The following is a 27,837-nucleotide window of genomic DNA, read 5'->3' as shown; positions in this document are numbered from 1 at the left end:
CTGTCAGTTTCATCTACTGTCAATGCTTGTATCAAATAATAAAACTTGTACAGCAATTTTCTTTTTTTCTTTTTTGTTTTTTGTTTTACAATCTCAAATTATTCCAGTCAGCAGGCTGGAGCGGTGCTGCTACTGTTGGACCTCCTAACTTTGGGCCTGGCAGCCTCACTGTTCCTCTTTACAGACTTTTCCCCCATCTTGCACTGAGCTGAACACTTAACATGTCCTCAGCTGAAACAAGTGAACCAAACAGTTCAGGTTCTTCCTTTTTTCAGGTCATCCCTCACAATCTTTCCCTAGAATTTCCCCAGCATTAAAGAAATAAAATGTACAATTTTCTATTGACTTGTCTTGGAGAACCAAGTTACAGAAGTTGAATGTTGTGTTCAATTTGAGATGAGCCTAAATAATATTGCGACTGAAAATCCAGTACATAAAATTAAAGTATTTTACATTTACAGATTTTTTTAAATTTATTTCTTGCATCAAATTTTTAGTATCATTTTAACTAATTACAATAGCAGACCAGAGGCTCGGGGGGGGGGGGGAATTAATCATCTTTGTTAAAGAATGAGCAAAGGTAAGTTCAAGTTCACTGGCCTCACCCGGTCCTGATTACAGCTTGACCTGTAGAATCAAAACAGAAATTTAAGAACAGACCCAATGTCAGGGTCAATGTCATTTCTAAGGCCTTAAGGTTCCAGTCAACCAGAGTGAGAGAAATTACCAAAAAAAAAAAAAAAATGGAGTCAACATGCAGAAGGACCAACCTTCACAAATTTACTCCAAATTTAGTCCATGGTGACATCAGCAGGCAAATTTGCTGGTAATGTAAAGGTGTGAGGCTGCTTTGCTGCTTCAGAGCATCTCAGAACCTTGATGACCTTAAATTCTTCTTTCCACCAGAAAATCCTGGAGAAGGATATCCAGCTATCGCCATATATGGGTTCTGCAGCAAGAAAATGATCCAAATCAAGCAACAAGTCCATCGCAGAATTACAAAAAAAAAAAAAAGTTAGAAGTTTCAGTGTGGCCTAGTCAAAGTTCTTCAGATTAAGACCCCATCTGCATAGAGATAACTTAGATCTAGAAATTTTTTCTTTGTCACTGATTCAGCAAATTGGGAGACCGGAAATGATTTTTTGAAATATTTTTGAAACTGGCTTCAAGAGTGAATAACTTTCAGAATTCTGGTTTCATGTTTCCGTGTGGCCATGCGAGATTCAGCTTTTTCTAAACAATGATCTCAATCATTGAATCATTCGAAACATGGTGTCCTGTGGCACCATGATTGGCTTTGTGATGTGGTTTTTGTATCTTTCTGCGGGTGTGCGACAGCACCACCGATAGGCCCGGCATACCCATTACATTATGTGGTGCCGGATCCTGACATTCTTTTAACCATTTACAAAACAATACAGCACTTGTCTCCATTTGTACAGGACCTGAGTTAAAAATGAATCTGCAAAGAAGTTTCTAATAAGAAATTTTAACCTTTTTAAACATGAAATCATTGTTTGAAAACTGCTTTTTATATTTGTTGTGGTTAGCTTAGATTATTTTTTTTTATTTAACTTTTTTTTGTGTAACAAAAAGACAAAAACAGACGTAACTTGTAAAAGAGAGTCTTGTTAAATTTCCTAGTTGATGCCTGTGAAAAACATTTACTGTAATCAGCCACTGCGATATACAATGACGCTTTTGGTGTAACTAGTTTTTATGTGTGTAACTTTAACTAGGTTAAAAAATATATTGAAATTAATCATTTTTTCAGTCTGAAAAATGTGATAGTTATCAATATTTTCACATTTTAAATACTTTAATATCGCAATTTTTCACATAAAAATCAAGGACCTCAAATTTGTTATGAGATTCTATTTATTAAAGAAAAGAGTGAGATAAATAGACAGAATCAAAAATAACAGAAATTCTTCAACAGGGCTTCAAATTAAAAACAAAATTACCATAACAGGAAACAAAGACACAATAAGTACTAATACAACTTACATGCATAGAAAATAACCAAGGTAAAGCTGTTTTAAAAAGAAGTAGTGTAACTGATTGATTGAATCTGTTAAATGAGATATATAAAATCCGAGCACAGAAAAATTTTCAAAAACTGTAACATGCTATAATAGTAACAAGAAATAAACAACCCTGGTATAGTTTAGCCTTTTGGAATCTTTTTTTTGCTGTACATATATGAACCTAAAACCGGATCCAAGATTAAAGTCAAATATCTTCCAAAGAAAATAAAAGCATTGCTTGCGATGTGACCAAATCATATAAAACTTGGTATTGACCTGGCTGGCAGATTTATAAAGATGGATGTGACAGTGGAGAATTTGGTGTTGGAGGGTTATGAGTGGAAATAGATGGGGTTAGCAGCTCTCCGGTGTAATAAAAGAAATGAAAGTAGTAATAGACTCTCAGTGAATTCCATTAGGGACACACTGACACTACACAAGCCATTCATTATAATGATGCCGTGAAGTGAGATATTTCATTGTGGGGACCCAAAGCCTGGTGTTAAAGGGGACACTGAGGGATGGGTGGAGCACAAAGGTCTGCCTTTGCCGCATTAACTGCCGTTCTCTTCTGTTTCTATGGAGATTTGAGGCTTTTCAGCCAATCAATCAATAGGAGCATGCTTTTCATCCTTCATCAGGCGGCCTTGAGGTTTTCTGTGTAAGCAGAGACGGGCGGAGAGCCCATTGAAATCTTGTGTTTGAAATTGTGTATGACTTTCCAGCGGTATGCTGAAAGTGAGTGCAAATGGATTTGTAATCTAAGCAGCATGTTTGCACCAAATTGAGTTTTTTTTTTTTTTTTTAGAATGCACATTTGTCACACAACAGCATTTACTGTTATTTACATTGCCTCCCCCACCTATTTGTCACGTTTCAATAGATTTTCTAATAAAATGTAATTTTCAGTGACTATGTCGGTTAAATGAATGGTCTCCTTCGTGCAGGTGGAAAAGGAGGAAAGAAGAAGAAAACCAAGGCTGGATCTAAACCTCCCAAAGCTAATGGCTCCAACTGGGCCAATGTTCCCCTGCCCCCTCCCCCGATTCACCCTCTACCCGGCACAGAGATGGACCTGTATCCCAATGAGCACCATGACGGAGGAGGGTAAGCGTGCGAACAGCGGCGGTAGATACAGCAAATGTGTTTTCAGTTGACCAAAAAAAAGAAAAAATAACACAAAAACATGTTTTTAGTGTAAGTTTCACATCAAAACCAAGTGTTTAAGTGTATGCATCGTGAATAATGACCAATTACTGCAGCTTATTTTAGTGTATCCTAATTAGCGACCATTTTAATTTCATTGCTCCATGTAGTTGCTTAGTTTTTCAGTGCCTTTTATTCTTTTTATAAGCAGTCAAATTGTTTCTTTGTTCAACAAAATGCCTCAATTCAGTTTATTTATAAATCGCCGATTCATAATAAATGTAATCTCAAGGCACTTTGCAGAAACAAAAATTCTAAGTTTCCTTGCAAATTTTAATGTAAGATACTAAAATACAGAAAAATAAATAGCAAGCAATTGAGCATAGAGTTAGAAAAATAGAGCTTTTAACAACAAAGCATATGGCTTCTTATTAATTTATACCCCCATGTTTTATAAGCATGTTGCCATTTTACCTTTTTTTGTTTCTGTAAAACATTGTTGCATATCCATACACTTCAGCAATTATGTTTTAAGTTGCAGTTGCACTGTTTCTTATCTTCCCATCAATGTTGGAGAATTGAAAACAGAAAACCCAGGACTAAACATAACATGAAGGGTATTTTGTTAAACAGACCTCTAGGAGGTTCTGAGCATCTGTTGATGTGCTCATGTTCTGAATAGCATGTTTATCGGGATCAAGGGTGTAGAATGTACAGCAATTGTTTGCATAATGTCTCCTGACAATACCTTGCTGAAATTGAAACAGATCTCTGCAACATGATGACAGTACTGCACGGTGCATATTTAGAGTGTAAGACAGACAGCTGAAGGAAGCTGTCGCTTTTAGACATTTAAATTGGTTCAAGTGTATCCAAGCACCTCAAACAGATTTCACTTTATACTAACAGAAGCTAATTTAGCTGGTTCAGAGTGTCCCTCTTTTTGGTGCATGAGGTGCTGCCTCCTCTAACCTCCATTTCCAATCTGGGAGTCATCTGATTTAATAGGCTATCTGGCAAATGAAGAGTCTCCTCCACTGTAAATCTGAGGCTGCTTTTAATGGCAGCAGATTAAATCCGTTATGTCCTATGGCGTGTGCGCCGACAAATTTCTTTAATGAACATTTTTCTTTATGGCTTGTATTATTTTATCACGTGTAAGCACAGCTATGAGGAAATGAAGCCTGACAAGCACTATAATTTTACTCAAACCAGTCGTATAACAAACCCCTTCTTAAGTTGGACAAGGTCACAGAGGTTCATGTTTGTGCAGAGATTGTTCTCTTGTAATCAGAAAATGCTTTCTGTGGATTAATTTTTGTAAAATACAAATCTCTTGGCTGGGTGATTTCCGTTCTTACCTCAGGTATGAGAATGACACCTGGGGCCCACCCATGCCTGTGCAGACGTACCTTCATCAAGGCATGGAAGATGAGCTGGAAGAAGAGGAGGAAAGGGTTCCCACGCCACCCATCCGAGGAGTGGCCTCCTCACCGGCTGCCGTCTCTTTTGGACAGCAGTCCACAGCCACCCTCACCCCATCTCCCCGGGATGAGATGCAGCCCATGCTCCAGGCCCATCTGGATGAGCTGACCAGAGCATACCAACTGGACATGGCTAAACAGACATGGTACATTTGCATGCACTGACCTATATACTGTGCTGAATTGATGTTATGTTTTCTAGACCTTCTAAGGGTATTCCAGATTCACTCTTTGGACCTGCTGGGTCTTTTGGATTTTTTTTTTTTTTACTAATTTTCAGTACCATTCATATACCTGACCTTGACAGATACTGTACAGCGATTTTTTCTGTTTTGTTTTTTTTTTTTTTGTTTGTTTTTCTAAATTGGTTAAAGTGGCTGTCTGTGGGACAAAAGAAGAGGTGGGTTGAAATGAGGCGAATAGCATTTCTCTTAAGAAATAAGAAAAAAATCCAAGCAAATAGGCCATAGAAAGTATCTGTTTTTATATTTGGAATGTTGTTTCACAGATTTACCAAAAAATGATGCAAGAAATTGTATTTTATTTCTAGTGGCTAACAACAAAATGTTACAAGAACCTATAATAACCTGATTGCAAAGCTTTTATGTTAATGTCTATGTAACACTGATTGATTTATTATTATTTTGCATTCTAAACTTTATGTTTTAACAACAATGATCCAAGCTCACCTAAAAAGATTACAAGATGGTCTTAGTCATTTGAAGTAAAAAATGTAAGAAATATTATGAAGTACTTTTTATATTAGCCTGCAAATCACTTTGCCTAGCTAGCTAGTTGGCTAGCTGGCTAAGTTATCAAGATATAACCTACTTTAGATAATTTATTGATAAATTGAGGATGATTTATCTAAAAACAAAATGTTTTAATATTTGAAAATGTTAGTTACATTTTGTTTTAGGAAGGAAAAAGTCCTCGATGCAACTACCTAACATTATAGCCACTTTGCTAGCTTTTTAGATAACTCATTCAGATGTAACTTATCTGAAAATAAGTTTGAGTATTATGATTTAGCTCTATTTTGGAGGGAAAAAAGTATTTGTCTTCATTTTCAGCTAGCAGTCTGGCTACACAGGATCACAGTTAGCTAGCTATCTGGCTAGTGAATGTATTTAGGTAACCATGTGGTATTTTTTTGGCAGTTGAAACAGGTAATTTACTTTCAAAATGCGTCACACAGATTCTGATTGCTTGTTTTTGCAAGTTTTAACTTTCAGCTGTTTTTCCACACATGAACTCTGTGTCATGGATACAAACCAATTAATCATTCAACTTTAATAGGCCCATGCTACCACTCTAAGCAACAACTACATTTTGCTTACTCCAACAGACACAATTTCATGCCCATGGTAGTTTACTTCCTCTACACACATACATTCTGGATTCCATTGTTGTGCTCATGCAAGTCAGATGAAGGCCATGCTTCATTCTGTCATCGACGCCGAGATAACCAGAGACTGGCATTCATTCATAATCGTGAAGCGGGCTGTGATGTGGGGGGTGGGGGAATCAGGGATGCCTTGTCAGGAAGAAGATGTCATGTTACCCAGTAATGACTATGTTGGTTAGAGAGCATCTCTGACAACCCCAGAGGGCCAGTAATTACAACCAATTCCCACTGCAAACTGCGTCAAACACTTTGCACTCCCTCTAACAAACGCGGCTGTCAGCCACTAAGGTGACAGCCATGTGTTGACAGGCCCCCGAGAAGGATGCCTTCGTATCATCCATGCATGCAACCACCAGGTCATTGTGTTAACTAGCATGCAAGCTGACCTTTGGAATTAGCGGATTTGTTTAAAGTTGTTCAACCATTGATGTGAGGCAAGCCTCGAACAATAACTTTACGTCTTGCTTTTAGCACCAGAATCGCAGAATTTTTGTACTCCGCTATATTCACCTAGTCTATGAAGTTTCCCTTCCCAGGCACATGCAGGGAGGCTCTCGTCCTCCCCTGGCACCAGCTCCGCCAGTGGGCTATGTGTCGAGCACAATGGTTTCCGACCTGGAGACTGACCTGCAAGACGAGGAGGACGAAGAGGAGGATGAGGACGAGGATGAGGGCTACGGAGCCAGACATCCCCGTGGTATCGAGCACACACCAGGGTCTAGCATGGACAACTTGGACAGCTCTATAACAGGTAGGTTGGTTACCATCAAAAAATACTGTTTTTGATTGGACCCACATTATTAATTAGGAAGAATATTTTTGCTTTTTAATGTCATTACAACTTGTTCTACAGTCCTGCTGTTGGTCTTCTGCACATTTTTGGGGTCTTTTTGTTTTTTTTTTTTTTTTTTTACATGAATTTGCTTACTGGTGTAGCCCTGTCCAATTTTTAAGCACTTCTGGCAGACTGTTGGGAATTACAATTATTATTTCTAAAATAGAGATAAGAAAGTCCATGAATTTTAAAGAGGATAGTGAGAGGGGATGTGATGTGACAGGAAAGAGGAAGATGGGGAAGGGTAGGGGGTAATGGACGCGATTTAACTGGCACCCGAGTCCAGAGCCAGTGCCACCCGTATCTTCCCAATGAGATTTCAAATAAATTTCACGTGCAGCATATTTGATTCCAGACCAGTGGCAGCATTACCATTTTTTACAATTCAGTGAAAACTTTTACAGCCCTCTGCCGGGGTTGGATTGAGGGGGAGAGGTGGATGAAGGACACATCACTGCAGAGCCAGGTTCTGGTCTGCTGGCTGGGTTCAGATAGAAGGTCACTATCTTCCACTGACGGAAAGCACAGTTCCACTATAAGGGGCCGCTAAAGAGCTCAATGGAGCTAATAAACAAACTGGAAGGAAACAAAATGAAATGATCAGTTTATATGCATCTTTATGTGCTGCTTTTACACATATTGCACAACTTTCATTGTAATGAAACTAGAATGATGAGAAACAAATAGCACCATTTCAGTTACATTTATTATTAAAAGGGCAATTCTTCTGGATTCAAATTACATTTTTACACTGAGACCAACTTATACAGCATCTGCTGTAAAACTTCATGCATGGATTGGGTGAAATGACGGAAAATGCTGTTATGGTTAACAGCATGGTGGATTACGAAGCAGGGCATATGGGAATGCATTATAAAAACATTATAAATGTTATATATATATCAGTGATGTGCAGGGTCAGGGGAGAATGGAAAAATAATATATAATAATTAAATCATTTATAAAGATATTTTCACCCTGTGGTTTGTACTATAAAGTACCTATTTTTCATTTCATTTAACCAAATCTGATTATTCTTTTCTTCAAAATCGCTGAATTTTCGCATTGTCCCATTCAAATGCTCAGAAGCAAGCCGGTGAGGCAGCAGTGAGCTGAGCCTCACCTGGGATTGCGCAACCTCTCGTTAACTGCACTGGTTCCCATTCTATGAGAGCATGCTCCTCCTGTCTGTACGTCGCCAATAAAATGGTTAAAAACATTTAATGTATGAACTGATTTTCCATAATTTAGCTTATGTCACACAGTTGGTGAGTTTTTTGTCACCAACTGTGTGTAACGTGTTTTGTGTGCTGAGGAGCGATCATAAACGACAGAGAACAGATTCGAAGTAAGGCAGGCAGTTCTCGTGCCTCATCGCTGGGGGCGCTCATGAACCCAGACATTGTGATTCCACAACTGCAGAGTAAGAGACAGTAACAGCTAGCTAGCCATACAGTAGCTGCGCTGATACAGAGAGTGAGAAAGACGTGGTTTTGAGTTGTACTTTAAGGGTTTCTCCCTTTGCTGTTAAGCACAGCACGAAATTAATAATATCTACATGTATAAGTTTGATTGAGATAATCGAATTATTCTGCAGCGGCTGCGCGGCTAAGCAACACATGTTAAAGAATAGTCTTTTTGCCCTCCAGCTTTGTAGGCATGCTCGAAATTTCCTTAAGTAAACAATAACATGCAGGGGGTCTAGATTTGCAAATCCGATTATAATTAAGTCGGTTCCTCACCAGCTGTGAACCTCACCGCACATTACTGATAGAGATATATATATAACTTGAACTTGCGTTATATTTTGGCTAAAACAGCATTACTCAAACAGCAGCCTCCATATATTAGCTTTGAAATGTTCAAAGGCTAATACATGGATATCCCAGCATTTTTAAATGGGATAGAGATTAAAAGCTGAAATGGTAAATGTTAAAAACTTGGTCAGAACTAACCAATCAGAGCCAGGAGGAGGGTCTTAGTGCTGTCAGTGTGCAAATGGTGGAGAAACAACTTAATGCTACAGGAAAACTGTTTATCTGCTGTCATCAGTGGTCATGCTAACTACCTTTAGCATTCACTGCAGCTGTAGCATAGAAGAGCAAAGGGGAAGGTGTGAGCAGCGCACAGAAGGGTATTAGCACTGTTAACCACTCTTGTGCACACACTGTTCACATCCTCCCCTTTGCTCCAGCTAAGCGGTCTACAGTGAATGGCCACGGATGATGGAGGATAAACAGATTTCCTGTATTGTTAAGTTGTTTCTCCACCTTTAGCACAGTAAAGAGCGTGTACACAAGCATTACTGACAACAATAAGACCCTCCTTCTGGCTGTGATTGGTTGCTTCTGACCAGGCGGGGTGCATTTCTGCAGATAGCAGAAGGACCACAGGAAGTAGGCTACATTTTTTCACACAATATCTGTCTCATGATTTCCGATCACAACACCGCAACAGATTTAACAAATAAATCTGTTAATAAAAGTCACATACTGCAGCTTTAAAGCTTATTTTCTTGCGTGTCCCTCTCACATAAATAAACTCAAAGTTGATTCCACAGTGATCAATTTAAATGTGTTAAAATGGCAATAGCAGAAATAGCGGGCCTAAATGCTAAAACGTGACTTTCCAAGGGATGATGGAACAGCGCATTTGTTTTGACATATGCTGCTGCAGTGATTGTGCTCAAATGTGCAGCATTTTTCTCCTCTGTACTGCTATGAAGACAGCGATATTTCTCCTTATCTCTCCACTCGTGTGCTTCTGAGCCCATCGGTCCCGGCTCCAGGGTGAGCAGAAAGGAGAGAGGACAGATAGGAGAACACCGCCGAGATTTATTGCGGCCGCCGTTTTGATGCTCAGCGAGCGAGGGAGGGCAGGAGCGAGGCTCCTGTCAGGTGTTGCTTGATAGAGCTGACATTGTTTCAGTAATATGGAAATAGTTCTGTTTTCATAATGTTACACCAAAGGCTAGTAAATCAAGTGTCCTCACTGAAGCTTTGGAAAATATCTTCCATCTCCTCAGGGTTTTTTTTCCTTTCTTTCTCTTTTCTTTTTTCCTCAAGCAGTGTTTCTGCTCAGGCGATGTGTTTTTACCGTGCTCTGAGCTCATAGAGCCTGTCTTTAGCTGATCAATTTAAGTCCTCAAGTTGTTTTGGGTATTGCAGAAGCATTTCTTTCTTAAGCCAGTGAGATAAAAGGTATTACTTGGTTTTTGTACAGGTCGTGTAATGTAAGAGCTGTAAAACTGGGGAGACTGTTGTGGGCGATTACTCTTCCATAAATCCCCGCGAGGAGCAGCGTCCCTTCACCAGACCGCAGGTAGAGACGGTTGCTCATCAGAGGGAATCATTTTCCCTCTTAACGACATGCAGATTACGGTTTCCGTCGTCATAAATCAGTTTTAGAGGCAGGAGGGACGCGGCCGGAGTTTTACTGCCTCCAAACCATCCAGTGTTTACTGGCCTTTCTCCGTCGGTGCATGGAGCGTGTAAGGAGCCGGCTGACTTTTTTCTTTTTTTTTTTTAGGGAGAGAAAGAGAGGACATTTTGGCCCATTGCTCTCATTTTTGATATGATAAAATGACAGATAGTAAAAGTTGTAGTTTGAAACATTAACGGTGACTAAATGCGGGGGGAAAAATATCATGCAAGTCCGTTACAATTCTTGTGACCTTTTCCATCTAATGTGATATGTGAATTTAAAACTATAACAACCTGGTAGTTTAGGCACCCTCGAATGGTTGCCGTGGGAGATTCAAGGAAACATGCATAAACATCCTCAAATGTGCATAAAAAGAGTCAAACCACCACTGTAAGAGCAGTTTGTGTTTGAAGAGGGAATAGCATTATGTTATAAAACATGATATAAATATCCAAACAGTCAGTTTCTTTATGAACTGAGCAGATCCAAAATCTCACTTTTCTTCAGGTGAAGCCAGTGTTATATTGACTTTAATGTATGCATGAATGAGATGCAGAGAAATTGTATCCTCCTTCAGCTTTTTTTGGTACCCTTCTCTTGACTGATACATTTGGCAAGGGAGATTTTGATACTTTAAATTGCCTCTCTTCAAATGACTATTTGCCTCCTTTAGATAAAGAATGCTAAGTCAGGAAAACCCTACTAGCACAGCTGAGCTAATATATATATATATATATATATATATATATATATATATATATATATATATATATATATATATATATATATATATATATATATATATATATATACTATCACAAGGTATAACCCTCTAAAATTACTTATGTCGCAATTCGTTCCATTGCGACATAGTGGCAATTTGACAGAGCCGTGTAGATTACCTACATCAAAGAGTAAAGAGTAAGCGTAATGGAACTCCAATCTAATTAAACTGGAATGATCACAGTTTGATTGGCCTGATGTTTCAGAGACTAGAAGAGGTTTTCTTCTGTAGAGAGTGGATGTAAGTGTGGCTCAAAAGTTGCTCTGTGATGTGATTTGCTGAGGCAGTGCTCCCTTAGCTGAGCTGGAGGACTTGGAAGCCTCAGTCCTTTGGCTGGCACTGCCAATACTTCATTATCCTCTCTATTCTTTGTGGGAGGATTGGCCCCAGTGGAATTTCTGTCTTTCTTTCTTAGAGAAAAAAACTCTTAAGAAAGAAATTCAAAGAAAATAGAGAGAGGATAGACAGAGTACTCGAAGCTGTTACTCCCTCCGATTTCAGTCACGGCTGCACAAAAAAAAGAGGAATGGGTCATGTTAGTAGAGGCACAACCTTTTGCGAGCCTGTGCAGAAGTCTTCCAATAATTCTGAGTGAATTTTCCTGCAATCAAAGTGGAAAGCTGTTGCAACTTTTGCTGCCGAAAGTGCAATTCCCCAAAGTCACATTTAGCAAAGTAGCAGCCGTCTCTTTTTAAACAAAGGAGGCCTGCAGACGGAGGGGGAAGTTGGAAAACTTTGAGGGGGGATTTCCCCAGCGTGTCTGGATCCATAAACCACAGTCATAATTTTCTGCCCAATTTCAGAAGTGTTGCATGTTATTTCAAAGGGTAGTACAATCCAGGGGAGCAAGAGGCATTGGATTGCTGTGCGAGTCGCGTTCGCTTCTGCGTTCATCTGCTGCCACTCTTGTGAGGTGGCAGCAGACTGACCTTTTAATTGGTCCAACAATCGTCCCATTTGCTGCCTCGGCCGCCTTTACCCTCGAACCATCCCGGTTCTCTGTTAAACCAGCCTGTTCCGTGGCGTTGCGGTGTGTGAGGAAAGAGATGGGAGTGTGTGAGCTGAGCTCTTTGGGTTCGTGCCACTCAGGCAAAGTCTGCCAAACCATTTCCACTGAAAGCTGTCACATTAGCCGACTGTTCTCCATGTTTCTGCTCGCCAAAGTGCCATATTTTTATTGGCAGACAGATACTTTTATATTTAAAGTTGCTGGCCCAGCTTTTTATATGTATGGGGGAAAAAAAAATCAAGGCACAAAGAAATACAGTAGGGTGCGTATAATCCAGCGGTCATGAGTTGGACAGTGTATATGCATCTTCCCTGTGTTTCTTTTTGACCCGGTTTGACTAGATGTAAAACTTTTTGCCAAGTACTGATTAAATCCATGTTTGTTTAGTTTTTGTGGGGTTAATTATGATGCCTGAACACACAAGGGAATTATTTGAACCGAGCGGTTATTGATATCATGGGATCTGCTTTAAACCATCAAAAGTTTTGTACTGGATTAATGCTAATCAGGTTGTGTTGCCCACAGCCTCCATAGACGCCTTAATGGTCTGGCTACAGACTCCCTGCTTCAACTGTTGACTGTAGCTGTGGTGTGAACTGTGTTGTGGTGTGAACTGTGTTGTGTCTTCATCCCTTAGCTTTGGGTTGGTTTTGTTTTATTTAACCTTCATTTTACCAGGATGAAAGCCAATTGAAATTAAAAACCTCTTCTTCAAGGGATTCCTGGCCAAGACAACACAAAAAGTTTCACAGTTAAAATTTCTCTTGGTCTGGCTCTAATACTCCGTCATACTTGTGTTACTAAGCCTATGCTTCCATTTTTTCCCGCACTTGTATCCTCCACCATTAGCTCTGTACACCAGTGTGCCTGTACAAGCTACTTCTTCTACTGGTTTGAACAGGCAGCCTGTTGATTCATTTGAACACTGCTGCCACCTAGTGACCGAAGGCTTGTTTATGAAGACAAAGACAATAAAGACAATAATAGTGTGATGCTCTAGTGTGATGCATCTTGCATCACACTAGAGCCCACCAACATTTTCTGTTCAGACAATTTTTGTAGTAAAAGTGTTTATGTTCTCTGTTTATCCATTTGACACATTCCCTTTACAAAAGGTGTTTTGTCAGCAAAACAAAAGCAGCGCTAGCGATAAAGACATGAAGCTACAAACTTCATGTCAGTATCTATACATGAAAATGCTTCCTATTTTAAAGTGTCTAACTCCAAATACTCATTTTATTTATTTATTTATTTTTTTAAAAAGTGCCTTTTAAAATTCATTGTCTTATCTGAAAACTGAATTGATGCAAAACAAAATTTCATAGTTTTAATATTTTTAGTTTTTGTAGCTGCAAAATATATTTACCCTTTAAAGTACATTCAGGAATTAAAAAATGAATTTTTATATGCTGATTCTTAAAATATTCCCGCTGCTTAACCATGGGTGGCTCTGCATTTTTAAGCAGCAGGATGAAACTCTGCTCTTACCACCAGGTGTTTCTTTCAATACAGCGTTCAGTGAGACATCACCTGGGGTGCTTGTGAAGCTCCACACAGGTGCTCGTATTGTTCTTTATCAAAAGAAGTTCACAATCAGTTGATGACAGTCCTGCTGCTTCACTGTGTGCATTCCTTTGTGTGTGCGCGTGTGCGTGTGGTTGTGTGTGTTTTGTAGGTATGTGTTTGTAATAGTTGAAAGAGGGCAGGCCAGAACAAAATGACTTCACAACATTTTTTCTCTTACAAGAACAGAAATGGCCTGCGGCAGAAACAAAGTGATTTAAGTGTAGTGATTTAAATATTATTTTTCTAAGATCACTCAGTAGCATTATGTGTCTCTATGTACATAGAATTACAGCACAGGTGTTCAGCCTGTCAGATGTTATATCTGTAAAAGTTATAGCAGCTGAGCACACACCAGACATATGAATGTGACAGAATGGGAATCTACAGTAAAAAATAAAGGTTCCACTGTCATGGGGTGTGGTTGGTGGTGGTGAGAATGAACGCAGGGACCCAGCTTGAGATGAAGATGATTAATTTAATGAAGAGAATAGCTCAAAACAGTCCAGGTCTCAGGCAGCACGGCAGAGCGGAAACACAGAGGCTCAGCACCAGTAGCAACTGAATACAACAAAGACTGACACAACGAGCTAATGCTGACACAGAACTTCCCAGTTCAACTGTGACGGCTTACTGACAAACGACATACAACACCCTGTACAACATTAGACAAGGACTCAACAAGAGACAAAGACAACAGGTGGACTTAAATATGCAGGGAGGGTAATCAGGGAATGAGACACACCTGGGAAGCAATCAATAGGGAAGACCGGACAGGAACAGGACTAAACACAGAAAACCTCAAAAATAACTACACAGAAAACACAGAACATAACATCCACAGTTTTCACAGAAACATTTAAAAATACTTTATAAAATGATGACAGGTGCCAAATTGTATGCAAAACTGACTCCATAACCTATTGGGAATAAAGTTTATATTGTCTTTTAATATTTTTAATCTAAAATATTGCCTTTCTGAAATTGTATGATGTTTTTTTTAATTTAACTTTTTAAAATATTGGAATATTGTGAAACCAAAAACCGCCCAGTGCCTGTCGGTAGAGGTGTGATACTGACACCTTTACTGTTAGTATCACCAAAATATGTGATACTGCATATTTTGGTATTGATTCAGTAACAATTAAATACAGAGACCGTATCGCCCATATCGATACTGATAGAGATACTTTTTATTTAAGTTTAATGTGTCATCAAACTTGTTATTGTTTACATGTTTTCTTGTTTTCTTTCTTTTAAACATATTGTTCGAACAGAGGGACAGAATTTGGACAAAGTTTATAGATATTTACAAAATACTTTTATAGCATATTAACATTATTTGAGTTCAATTTTCTGAAATAAACAAATCATAAATAATTTCCATTTGAGAGCAAATTGTAATAAAATCTTGTTTAAGGTACAGTTGAGACACTAAGATACAAAAATAAGCTAAAATGTCAAGAGGGAATCTGAAACTAAAGAATCGATCTTATGATCTTATCTTAGTCTTGTTCTGATACTGATACCGACATGATATTGATATTATTAATGTCTGCTCACTTTTTCCTGTCGGTATCTGGAACAGTGAACCAAATGAAGAAGAGCAGAAGACAGACTTTATGTACAATGAAAGGCTTAAATGACAAAAACTGAAATTCACTTAGCAATGTCCTAAATCTAGAAATTAGAACAGAAGGAACTGACAAAGAATGAATGAAGCTGGGTAATATAAATATTGAGCAGGGGTGCTTAATAGAACAAGTATCTGGTTGATTGATTTAGATGGAGAGGGAATAAAAAAACCACAATTACTAATTGGAGCATAATTGAAGAAATCAGAAAATCTCAAGATAAAAAAGAGACAGGAACCAGAATACCAAAACTATGATCCACAAGAACCAAGAATTCAAACAGTCTTAAGATCCAGGACAAGACTGCCTTATTGTATGATGAACTCCCAGAACACTCTCACTGAAAGCTGTGGTGTTCCACAGGGTCCATGGTGAATGGGTGGGGCTCGGCCTCGGAGGATGAGCGTAATTTTTCCAGCCATAGATCCAGTCTGGGCAGTTCTTCCGATGGCTCCATCTTTACCCACTGCAGCTTTGCCCAGGCCCTTGTGGCTGCTGCAGACAAGGCAGGCTACCGCCTTGAGGGAACCAGCCTCAGCAAGAGAGGTTGGTTTGTGGAAACTGGATACCCACTGCTGCAGTGGAGTTGCTCTCCTCTAATAATTCCCTCTGTCATCAGCTGGCTGATGGTTTCTGCCTTCATGTTTTCTTGGCCTTTCTGCTTTTTTTGGAATCTGCACAAAGACTGTGCATGGCCCTCTTCTTGATTCTCCTTTTTTCTTCCATGGGTTGTATAAGTAAAACACGGGAGACCAGTTAAATATGCAAGCTTTTACACTTTTTGTTCTCTCGCTCTAAATCCTTCACTTGTGAATGAATGAAAGCTGTTTTCTTCAAACAGTTTTCCCAAACTGAGTTGATGCCATGTGTCTTTAATGGTATCACTTCCATCTCTGCTCTCTGGGTGGCAGCTCCTCAGGGCTTTATTAACCAGGCGGCCTTTTGGTTAATGGAATCTGTTTTTTTTTTTTTTAATGCACTATGAGTATAAATTTGGATTGACTGATTTCTTGGTTTGCAGGTAAAGGCTTGTCCCACAGGCCCCGTCCCAGCAGTCCATTTTCAACAGATGGCAGCACAGTCGGCACACACAGCTTGGGCCACCAGAGGGCCACCAGGCCCACCCGCAAACCACGAAGTCAAGGCACAACACCTCACCGGAGAGACGCTGGTGCAGACGGTGAGGCCAACACGGTGCAAATATAATCCAGTTGGTTCAGTAAAATGTTTTCTAAAAACATTTATAACATTTTAAAACATTTAAGATCCTACTCGTCATATAAATTACTGTTCAGCTCTTGCATTGTTCACAATATTCCATACAAAGATATTCATATCCCTTGAATAACATCAATATTTTATATTCAGTAGCAGGCACTGCTAGCTAAAAATTTAGCTTTGCTGCCCTGCACCACTAACAATAAACATTAGTTTTGCTAATGCTAAAGTTCAATAGCAACACATTACGTAGCAGAAGCTAATCCTAAAGCGCTATACTAACATGTTACTTAGCCAACGCTAAATCGCTAAATTCAGCCATGTCGATACTCACCATGTATCACAAGGAGAACCTGAAGACACTCTCAAAAAATTTGTATTTGTGAATTTTTGCATTCACTAATGCTAATGCACTTTTAGCTATCAGCACATTAGTAGAACTGTGCCCACTATTGGTTATATTAGAATTTTATTCATAAGTGAATACAGAGTAGCAGCAATTTTTATATTTTATAGAAAAAAAAATCTGAAAAGTATAGCATCCATTTGTAGTCACCCCCCGCCCCCCGGGGGTGACTACAAATGGTTCTCCCCCCCCCTCCCCCCGGATTAACAATTTTAAAACCATTTTTCACTTCCGTTACAGCTCCAATTCTTTTGGCGTATGTCTACACCAGCTATTCTCATCTAAATGCTGAAGTATTTGCTAATTTTTCTGAGTGAAGTTATTCATTATTCACTTTCAGTTATTTTGGACAGAGAGCATTAATGCCAGTCTTTTAGTCTTTTCACAGATTCCCAACCGTATCTAGATCTGTACTTTCATGATTTTACTTAAGTGTTTAGCTCCATACATCTTTCCATCAACTCTGAAAATATTCTCCACAGTATAACGCTGACAGGATGATGTCCAATCTTAGTTTTCTGTCACTTATAGAGTTTTTGCATTTGTACATCCTTCTTTCAAATAAAAATTATGAACTGCTTGTCTTGGTTTGTCTCATAAAATCCCAATTTGATACACGTCTTAGTTAATCTGATTCACCATGTGGTTTTTCTTTACAAAGACCTACCTCCCCCCCCTGAACCTCCTCCCTGTCAGATCCAGGGTCGCATTCAGGGGACCCACAGTGTAAACAGCATGGCACCACCCACGGACAGGAAGGCTTCGTCTCTGGAGCGCACGCCCATGTCAGGGCCGCTCTGTGGGCCAGACGACATGAAGAGCTCCATTGACAGACAGATGCGAACCTCTCTGGAACATCACCGCCAGGCCCAGGACCGACTGGGCTCCATGGACCGGACTGACGATACCCGCAGGTGCCACAAATCAGGTACAGAGGAAACCAAGACCATCTCCAAACTCAACGGCAACTTTTAACAGTAACATAAAGTGAACTTGTGAAGTTATGATGTTTAAAGGTGCAGCGCTTCAGTGTCAAACAGAATACCTGTAAGCAAGTTCAGGTATTCTCTTGTTAGATAAGGCTGGCCTATAAACTGATTTTATCAATCAAATTTTTGGTTTTGAATATTTCATTTTTTACGCCCACGTCCATGGCCGCCATCTTGTTTTACAGCTTCTTTTTAACTGGACATTGAATTTGGGTAAACTCTTTAATAGAATACTAGGGCCAGGCTTGGATATGTTTTTTTTCTTAAAAATGAAAATAAAATCATATCATTACAAGAATACACACGTACAACTGCTAATGTACTAATAGCCAAGCTTTTAAAAAATAATAATAATAATAATAATAATAATAATAATAATACACTTGTTTTCTTGCAATTTCTGCTAACATTGTGCCTTTTTTTTACTGATATTATGACCAGGTTTCGTAATTAGACAAAAATTCTCTTTGCCTCACCCTTATTCTCCTTCTTACAGCCCAGGATAGGGATGATTGAAATAATACCTTTTGAAAATGTTTTCTGTCATTTCTTTTTACAAAAAAGGAAGAGAGCAGAATAAAATGTAAATCGGATCTGGTAGGAAAAAGTACGAAATTTTCTTTTTAAGCCACATCGGTCAGCAATATTGCTAGGTGAAGATAAAATTAACAATTTGAGTTTTAAGAGCTAAAGTAGTTCCCTATCGTGGACTGAAATTTTAACAATTGGATATCCACATATTAGAAAAAATAAAAAATACATCTTCTATTTACCTCATATGATTCTGGAATTTAGAAAGAGTACCAAGGGTATGTTCCAGTGAAATCAACAAAAGAACAAAGACAGTGGGCGCAGCTGTGCGTCAATTACAGGGTGTTTGTTCTCGTAGTTCCTGTGTTAAATCGAGCTTCCACGCCGCTTCGAGACTGAGCGAGCAGATTGCGCCGTCTGCCACTTTATCTGCTTTCCAGGATTATCCAGGATTCTCTCCCGCCTCCCCTCTCTTTACCCCCCCCACTCCCCGTTGCCCCTGAAACTGTTGCCAGTGACGGCCCGCTCCGCTCCAAGTGACGTAGCAGGGCGTAGCAGCCGATAGATGAACCGTAATGGCCGCCGCTCTGCGCCCCATCTGTGCATTTGTGTGTGTGTGTGTGTGTGTGTCTGTGTGTGTGTGTGTGTGATCGTTAGCGCTGTCTGTGCATGCTGCGCTGCCCGGTCCTGCTGGTGCCAGGGATTTTTTTTTTTAACTGATAGGTGTAAGACAACAACGGGGGCCACAGTCAGCAAGGGTCCTGACTGATGTTCAGGAGAATCCTTGGAGGTCAGGGCGGGCTCGATTACAGTCATTAGCAGAACAGTGGGAAGAAGTTTGATGAGATTTCACGTGATGACAGAGACTGCTGAGGGTGGGAGTTCCAACCAGTGGACCCTCTATTGTTGTTCCCCATGATAAATCTGGTGACTGGAAGGAGAGGTCGAGGGTCATCCCTGTAGCACGGCCAGGCATTGCTTGCTGGCACTGCCGCTCTGCAGATGTCACGTTCCGATGGAGGGCTTTTTTTTTCTTTTGCCCTACGTCATGTAGCTGTCAAACATTTCCAGTTTGAGGGAAAGTATCGACCACATCAGTGTTTTCCTGTGTTGATATTTTGCTAATTCATTTGTCCACACTTACAAAAATGTTACATTTGTCTATAAATTAATTCAGTTCAGTTTAAAAAATGCTTCATTTATCCCAAAGGGACATTAAATCTTTTAACTCGTATCATCTAAATATCTTAAGGTGATTGTTGTGGATGGTGATGCTCTGGGCAGGAAGATATCTACTGTAGCAGTCAGTTTTGCAACGAATCTATTAAGGCCTCTGACTGAAGACTGTTGACAGTCATGACAGACCAACATCTGAATTTCCAGACAGAGATATTTCACAGTAGCATTACCAGGATACCAAGCTCTGCTAATCCACTTCATTTGCTCCATTTTAAATTTAAATCTCAAGATCAAGATGGATGGAAGATTGTTTGAACTTCCTCCTTCTCCCACAAATCTCCTCTGGGATTTAGAGTCATAGTTCAGGTTTTATTTGAGCTTTCTACATGCTAATCATCTGCTCCCAGTTGTAAAAGAAATAATGTGCTGCCATTGTTACACATAACTCCTGTTATGTGCAAATATGTATATATATATATATATAAAGAAAAAAGTAAGACCAGCATCCAAAGCCAGAGGGAACAATTGCTCAAACATGCAACACCTAGACTAAAAAACGATGAACTAAAGTGTAAAATAAGAACAAGTCAGAACTGACTAACTTTACCATGAGCAACACAATTCAGTTCAATTCTAGATGCATTCTAGACTACTGTAATGTGTCTGTGATAAAGTAAAACCATACAAGGAATTAATTACTGACTAGTTTGATGTGAAGTGAAAAAGCATTAGAAAACTTCAAAATGTCTCCTGTCAGCCAACTGGATCCTGAACTCCTGACTTCATGTTCATGTTTTCACTCCCCTTCATTACATGTAAAACAAGCCATGGACACATTTTTTTTCATTATATTTAAATATGTGGATTGCTGGGGGTTGTTACAGTCATCCTTTCTGTCATTAGTTTTATTAGAAATATATTTACAGAGAACAAAATATTGAGACATTCAATACTTTTTTTTCTGTAATTTTTCTGTAAAACTGTCCACCTGAAATGTCTGCATTTTGTTTTCCAGAGGATGGGTGTGTCCCGTATAGCAAGCCATCCTTCCCCTCCCCCGGGGGCCACAGTTCCTCGGGGACGGCGTCCTCCAAGGGGTCAACAGGGCCACGCAAGACCGACGGGCCGCGGCAGCCACAACAGTGGACCGCCACGGAGCATGCCGAATTTCTGGGGGCCAATGGACATGGAGAGTTATGTAAGGGCTTGTTTCCATGTTAGCACCATTCTTTTATGACTTTACACAAAAATGAAAACAAAACAAACAAAAATCTAAATGCTTTGTTATGACCATAAAGTCAGTGTTTGCTGCCATGCATTTCCTTTTTACTGACTTGGACACTACGTGTTAAATGTATATGGCAATAGTTCTAAAACTCCTGTACAGCCACTCATTTTTGGAATATAATAGAAATATCTTTTAATTGTCCCACAAAAGGGAAATTTCCATGGCAACAGGGAAGTAGACTCACAAAAACAGAGTTAAAAATAAAATTCTGTACAGTAAGGACAACATTTCAACATAAATAGTAGTTATATGTGTAAGTTAAATGTATAAAAAAGATTTGGTTAATTTAAAAATGTACAAAATGTTAATATTACAGTGGAACAAAAGTGTTTGGCCTGCATAGTTTCATGAAACTTCACATTGATCCACTTGCTTCCCTTTTTGCTGCTGAACAAAATTAACCCCACAGCATGCTGATGCCGCTACCAGATGTGTTCTCTGTTCTCTATTTGTTTAAAAACTTTTTTTGACTTTTGCTGAACAGCTGCCTTCAGAGATTAAGGCCTAGTCAACACATAGTCGTGTCTGGGAAGACGGATCCATTTTTATGTGTTTTAACCTTTCATCCACATGAAAACTGAGTTTAATATAACTACAAACAGTTATTTTTTATGTAAATAACTGTTTGTTATTTGAGAAAACTCTGTATTTATGTTTGCGTGTGAACATGGGAAAACTGAGATTTAGAGTCCCGTGCATTGCAGTCTGCAACAAATTACAGCATTAATTTATCCACAAACTTGCTTTGACACAATTCCCAATCGACATCGTCTTCTGTATTTAACAACTTTATATTCTAGTATGCTATTTAAAAGTAGTTCAACCTATGTATTTGACCACGTCTTTATAACACACAAGTGAAATCTATTAAACTTTGTAGATTGTGTCTTAACTTGCCAAAATATGGAAACATTCAACAAATATGAATGTGTTTGCTCTGCAAATATGTGTAACAAGCCTTTTGAGGCATTTGTTTCCACATTTTCTTGGATGTTTTTCTGAAGCGTCTTCATGTTTCCCTCCATGCTCATCTCCTCCACAGAGTGACCCTCCTAGGCTCCTGTCCGGGCCAATAAACGTTCTCCTCTTACCTGTGCGTTCTCAGAAGGGTAGGTGCGCGGCAGCGAAGGGCGCCACAGTGACGAAGCAGTTTCACAGAACTGTACATGTGATGTAAAGTCACAAACATACTGTACATCTCACAATGGTTTTGTCCTCAAGAAAATATTTTCCACCACCTACCTTACTGTAATTTTCTTTTTGTTAGAAAAAGGCAAGTTTAAAAAAAGGAAGAAAAAAAAAAAAAAGGAAACATCTATGTGGTGGGGGGGAAAGATTTTTGTTGTATCTACCCTTCGGGAAAAGGGAATTTTGTTTCCTGTAAATATTTTCTTTGTCATGTTGTTGCATTGCTATGCAAACCCAATAGAGTTTAATTTGTTTTTTTTTTGTTTTGTTTTTGTTTTTTTTTTCCATGTAAAATAACAGTTGGGTTTTACCTGGTTATTTGTACTATATGTGAATTAAGTGGCTTTTGTGCCATAAAATAATTGTTTTTTTAATCCATTGTTTGTTAATAGCTACCATTAATTATTATTAATATTATCATTATTATTAATATTATTAATTGTTTGTTTTTGCACTGCAATTTTTGGTGATAAGCACAAAAACATAGCTCCTGCTGACATGAAGAACCGGAAGAATATGTGAAGAGGAGTTTCTGTACTGTAAAGTAAAGAGAAGAAGATTATATTCTAGTGTACAGAGAGATATTAAAGAGTCATGCTTTTCTCACAGACAGCATCCATTTCTACAGTAGAGACGAACTGAGTGGCAGACGCTAGTCCTGAAGGTGCGAGGCAGAGCTACAAGGCCTAGGAACGGATCTGAAACGTAGGCAACTCATGGATTCGGTTAGGTATTAATTTATTGTTCTCCTTCTTTTAAATTTATGATTTAGTGCCTAAATCATTTTACAAAGTGGATCTCATGCTCCTACATAGTACAGCCTCAAACTTACAAAAAACAAACAAAAAAAACAAGTGGTGAACTTTGTCTGGATGCTGATATCACATCATAGCACAAATAGGGTTTTTATTCTTTATCATATTAAGTTACAAACCCATCTAAACCTCCTTCAACAACAACTAAATTATGTTGTTTACATTTTATTCGAGCTGATTTTGTTTTACATTTGCTGTTTTAGCACTTATTTTAATCGTTTAATCTGTTATCACCAATCGTATCAATGAAGAAAGCATTTAGTTTACTGGGAACAGCTGAGTTATTAATGTGGCTAATGTGGGAAAGTTGGCTCAGATGTGAAAACAAATGGGCAGTTTGCCTCTTTGTCAATTTCTACACAGTTTAACCCTACGTACCTGTAACATGTCAATTAATTCTCCTGTTACTTAACAATTTTGAGAAATTAAGAGCAGAAAAAAAAATTAAAATAAAATCTCAATTTCCATGTTTGATTTATTTGAGAATTAAAATTTCCAACTAGCTTAGTTCTTAATTCCAGGTTAAAACCAGTTCATTTTAGACATGGGCCAGAGTCATTTTACGATAACCTGAAGTGAAAACAGCACAGTGTTATGGTATTTATATCAGAATAAAATCTCTATAACATCATGTAGAGAGCTACATTGTGTGCTAAAAGCAACAAGTCTTCCTACTGCTGCTAAAATAGTACATTCTGCTGATTATTACAGCTTAATGTTATATCCATCCATCCATCCACCCATTTTCTTCCGCTTATCCGGGGTCGGGTCGCAGGAGCAGCAGCTTCAGAAGGGAGGTCCAGACTTCCCTTTCTCCAGCCACTTATTCCAGCTCCTCCGGGGGAACCCCAAGGCGTTCCCAGGCCAGCTGAGAGACATAGTCCCTCCATAGTCCTGGGTCTTCCTCGGGGCCTCCTCCCGGTGAGACGTGCCTGGTACACCTCACCAGGGAGGCGTCCAGGAGGCATCCTTACCAGATGCCCAAGCCACCTCAACTGGCTCCTCTCGACATGGAGGAGCAACGGCTCTACTCTGAGTCCCTCCCAAATGACCGAGCTTCTTACCCTATCTCTAAGGGAGAGCCCAGCCACCCTGCGGAGGAAACCCATTTTGGCCGCTTGTATCCATTATCTCGTTCTTTCGGTCATGACCCAAAGCTCATGACCATAGATGAGGGTGGGAACGTAAATCGACTGGTAAATCGAGAGCTTCGCTTTTTGACTCAGCTCTCTCTTCACCACGACGGACTGGTACAGCGCCCGCTTGACAGCAGACCCTGCCCCAATCCGCCTGTCGATCTTCCGTTCCCATCTGCCCTCATTTGTGAACAAGATCCCCAGATACTTAAACTCCTCCACTTGAGGCAGGACGACCCCCCTGACCCGGAGAAGGCACTCTACCCTTTTCCGGCTCAAGACCATGGCCTCAGATTTGGAGGCATTGATCCTCATCCTGGCCGCTTCACACTCGGCCGTGAACCGCTCCAGCGAGAGCTGCAGATCACAACCTGATGAAGCCAACAGGACCACATCATCCGCAAAAAGCAGAGATGCGATCCTAAGGCCACCAAAACGGATCCCCTCAACACCTCGGCTGCGCCTAGAAATTCTGTCCATGAAAGTAATGAACAGAATCGGTGACAAAGGTGTTATATTTAGCTTCTTATTATTTAGCATTTTGTTAAATAAGGTTCAGGGTTTAAAGGTGAATGTTATAGTACAGAATTCATCACATTTTTGCTCTAAACTCAACAAGTTATCAGTTTGGCTAGCTACCCTCCATTCACCTGCTTAAATCCTACTCCTAACTTACGAACAGTTGTTTTACAACAATGTTACCTTATTAAGATAAGAGGCACTCACTTAGGATGGTTGCCAATGGGGAGAAAAAAAAAACACAATTTAAGCTTGTGGAAAATGTTGCAGATCTCTTTACAGGCAGTGTGTAGGGAAAAAAATAGAGAAAACTGGAGAAAACTTAGATCACTCTGGAAACTTTGCCAAACCTACTTTAAATCACAGAAGCTTTTCATTTTTTGAAATAATTTTTTTTGAGACCTTGGTATACCCTAATACATTGGCCCATGCTGGCAACACGTATTAAAACTGAGAGTGAGGTCAATGCACCAATGGAAGTGCAGGGACGCATCTAGTTCATTGTGTCAACTATAAACCTAGATTAATCTGTCTTCACTGTCACTGGTGTTTAAAAACAATATTTAAAATAAATTACGCTTAACCTGGTGGGGAGGCAAGTAAAGCCTGGTGGCTCCCCAGGCTTATAATGCAGGAGGGAAACTCAGTGAACTGTAAATGGATTAGATAAAATTGATTTGTCTTTAAAGTCCCCTATTAAAGTCAGAAATGACAAAAGGGCAAAGTGGCCAGCATCCAAACAAGTACAATCAGCATAGTCTTGTCAGAAACTTTTATTTTTTGTTTTTTTTAATGGTGATTACTACACACTGCACATTTTTAGGTTAGAGTTGACGAAGCAAAGGCCTTGTATGTTAGCCAGTGGCTGCCTTCACTGCCTTCATATCTACAGCCACAGTGGGAAGCAAAAACCCTTTCTTATCCACCTGACTGCCACAAAAACACGCTCGTATTATTTACCGCTTTCGACTTCACAACATCAGGTTTTTTTAGATATGAATCTTTTCCAACAAATGTCCTTTTTGGAAGCTAAGCTTGTTTCTTTGTATGCCTTTTATGGACTCCCAAGACGCTGCTTACAACAATGTTTTTCAATTGTAATGTTCAGGATTTTTGTGGTTCAATGACTGTTTGTTTTTGTCTTTTTTTGTACTGCTAATGTTGATTAAAAAAAATGGGGGTGGGGGAACAGGGGACACTAAAGGCCATCAAAATGCTGTTGTACTGTTGTCGTAACACCATTGTCGTATTTTATTTTATTTTATTTTTTTAAGGATACACCCAGTGGCCAGTGTTCTGGAAATGAGGTGCAGAGAGTATCTCAGGTTATTTTGCATTCTGGTGGTGTTTATGTATGTGTATATATGTGTATATATCCATACACATCTCCACTTGATTATTCCATTCCTTTTTTATTAATAAACACTTTCCATCCCATGTTGAAAGTGGGATGGAACTTTCAACATGTTATACCCCCTTTTTTGTTATTTTCATTACTTTTTAATTTTCTGCTGTGGACTTTGATCCCGATGTGCTGGTTCATCCAACTTAAAGACAAGATGTCAGTAAAAGAACATACCAAATTTGAAATTGATATTTCTAACGTCTAAAAACGTCTAAATGCATTTTCGTGTCTTTAATACTCAATTTTCTTTTAAATCACAGTGTCGTTTTGTATTTATTAAAATGCTAATAAAGGTATATTGTGAAATATGCATAAAGATTTGTAAGATATAAAATGTGTTTTCTTTTTTTCTTTTTAACTGTTATCTTTGTTCCTTGTGAACCTTCGTGTCGGAGCTGAGCAGCGAGGCCGTTAAGAGGTGATGTGGAGACTGTGCTCTCAGCACGGTGACACGCCGGTCAGTTGTCATCCAAGTCGCTCTTCGTCTTGCATGTTCACTGCACTGCTCTTCTCGAGTCGTAACTTTTCGACATGGGGAGTAAAAACACAATTTGCTCGTCAAGACAAAAGAGAAAATGTCTTTTTCAAAGTGCTTTACCTCTTTCCATTCATTTTCTCAATATTGTTGGTTCTTTGTAGCCTATCTGTGTCTTTCCTTTTTGCTATAAAAGCGGATTAAAAATGACAAAAAGTGAAAGTTGTTGGGTGAAGTCTTTCCTGTACAGCATGGGGTGAGGTAACACTCCAAATCCTATGCCATTTCTACAGTACGGTTCTCCTTTCTTTTTTTTTCCACCTCTCTGTACACCTCCTCCTGTATTCACTTGCATGTTCTTCTCCGAAAAAGAGAGTCAGTCAAGAAAATAAACTCCTGCAGTTTAGTTCTCATGACCTGTAAAATAAGTCCATCTTTTATTTCCTTGTACCTGGATCAATATCAAATAAAAATATTTTTGAAAAATGAATTTAAATGACTTAAATCCTTTGTCCTTGAAGGAGAGAAATTTAAAATATCCACTAATTAGTTGGCATGACATGCCAACTAATGACATTAGCATGCTAACTAACTAATGCTAACTCGTGCTAATGGTTTGCATTAGCATAGTAAACCGCAATTACTATGGTAATGCTGCCTTCCAGTTGTAGTTGAAACTGCATTTCAAAATGGCCACTCATCGCAACATTAGTAGAAAACTGTCGGGGAAACATTGATTTTTACAAGACACAGAGTGCGCCTAAAATCAATGTTACATGTAGTGCTTGCAACTATAAACTGAACAAATTAAAAGTTATGTTGATTAATGTAAAGCTTAAAATTATAGTTGTAATATGTAGTGCAAACAGCGTCTATGGGTGATGCCATGTTGGAATTACAATTTCTTAACTAGAACTCGAGTCTATGTAACTGGAACCCAGCATCCTAACATTAGCATTAGCATGCTAACATTTACTGTGTGTATGATGCTTTTTTAATCCAAAAAACAAACTAAAAGACTAAATTGCATGTGAACTAATAGTTAATAAGAAAGTTTGCTTCTTGAGCAGATATTTGACAGAAACTTTCAGACCTACTTCTTAAGCTAACCTGAGCTAATGTATCTACTAATAGCAAAATGTAATAATTAGTCTTGCATTATAACTAAAGGTATAATGCAATATATGTTCATCACAGTGAATAAATCACTTTTTTTTCTGGTAATGCACTGCTAATTATATACATACGTATTTTTTAAGTTCTGAAGATCTTGTCCAGAGGCTGTTACCAATTTAAATCAACTTGATCCTAGAGGTAATCACTGAATTTAGAACAGACCTGATTTATGTCTCCACTGAGCTCCAGGTTCAGGAAA

General features: G+C 39.0%; 1 protein-coding gene across 4 annotated transcripts in view; it reads left to right on the top strand.

Annotated features, from left to right (window-relative positions):
- Positions 1–22,966, top strand: part of robo2 (roundabout, axon guidance receptor, homolog 2 (Drosophila)) — a 545,602-nt gene extending 522,636 nt beyond the window's left edge. For 3 of the 4 annotated variants that reach the window (XM_016661181.1, XM_016661179.1, XM_016661178.1), the window contains 8 exons: positions 2,975–3,134; positions 4,540–4,803; positions 6,602–6,816; positions 15,677–15,859; positions 16,335–16,493; positions 17,599–17,865; positions 20,652–20,834; positions 21,967–22,966. In XM_016661181.1, the coding sequence (XP_016516667.1) occupies positions 2,975–3,134; positions 4,540–4,803; positions 6,602–6,816; positions 15,677–15,859; positions 16,335–16,493; positions 17,599–17,865; positions 20,652–20,834; positions 21,967–21,968 (1,433 nt within the window). In that variant the 3' untranslated portion in view covers positions 21,969–22,966. The remainder of the gene's footprint in view (positions 1–2,974; positions 3,135–4,539; positions 4,804–6,601; positions 6,817–15,676; positions 15,860–16,334; positions 16,494–17,598; positions 17,866–20,651; positions 20,835–21,966) is intronic. The other variant, XM_016661180.1, reaches the window with a different exon arrangement.
- Positions 22,967–27,837: the final 4,871 nt, after the last annotated feature.

This window comes from Poecilia formosa, unplaced genomic scaffold (assembly GCF_000485575.1).
Source record: "Poecilia formosa unplaced genomic scaffold, Poecilia_formosa-5.1.2 Scaffold317, whole genome shotgun sequence".
Taxonomy (NCBI): Eukaryota; Metazoa; Chordata; class Actinopteri; order Cyprinodontiformes; family Poeciliidae; genus Poecilia; species Poecilia formosa.
Note: the sequence above shows the minus strand (reverse complement) of the source record. Positions and strands in the feature narration are given on the sequence as shown.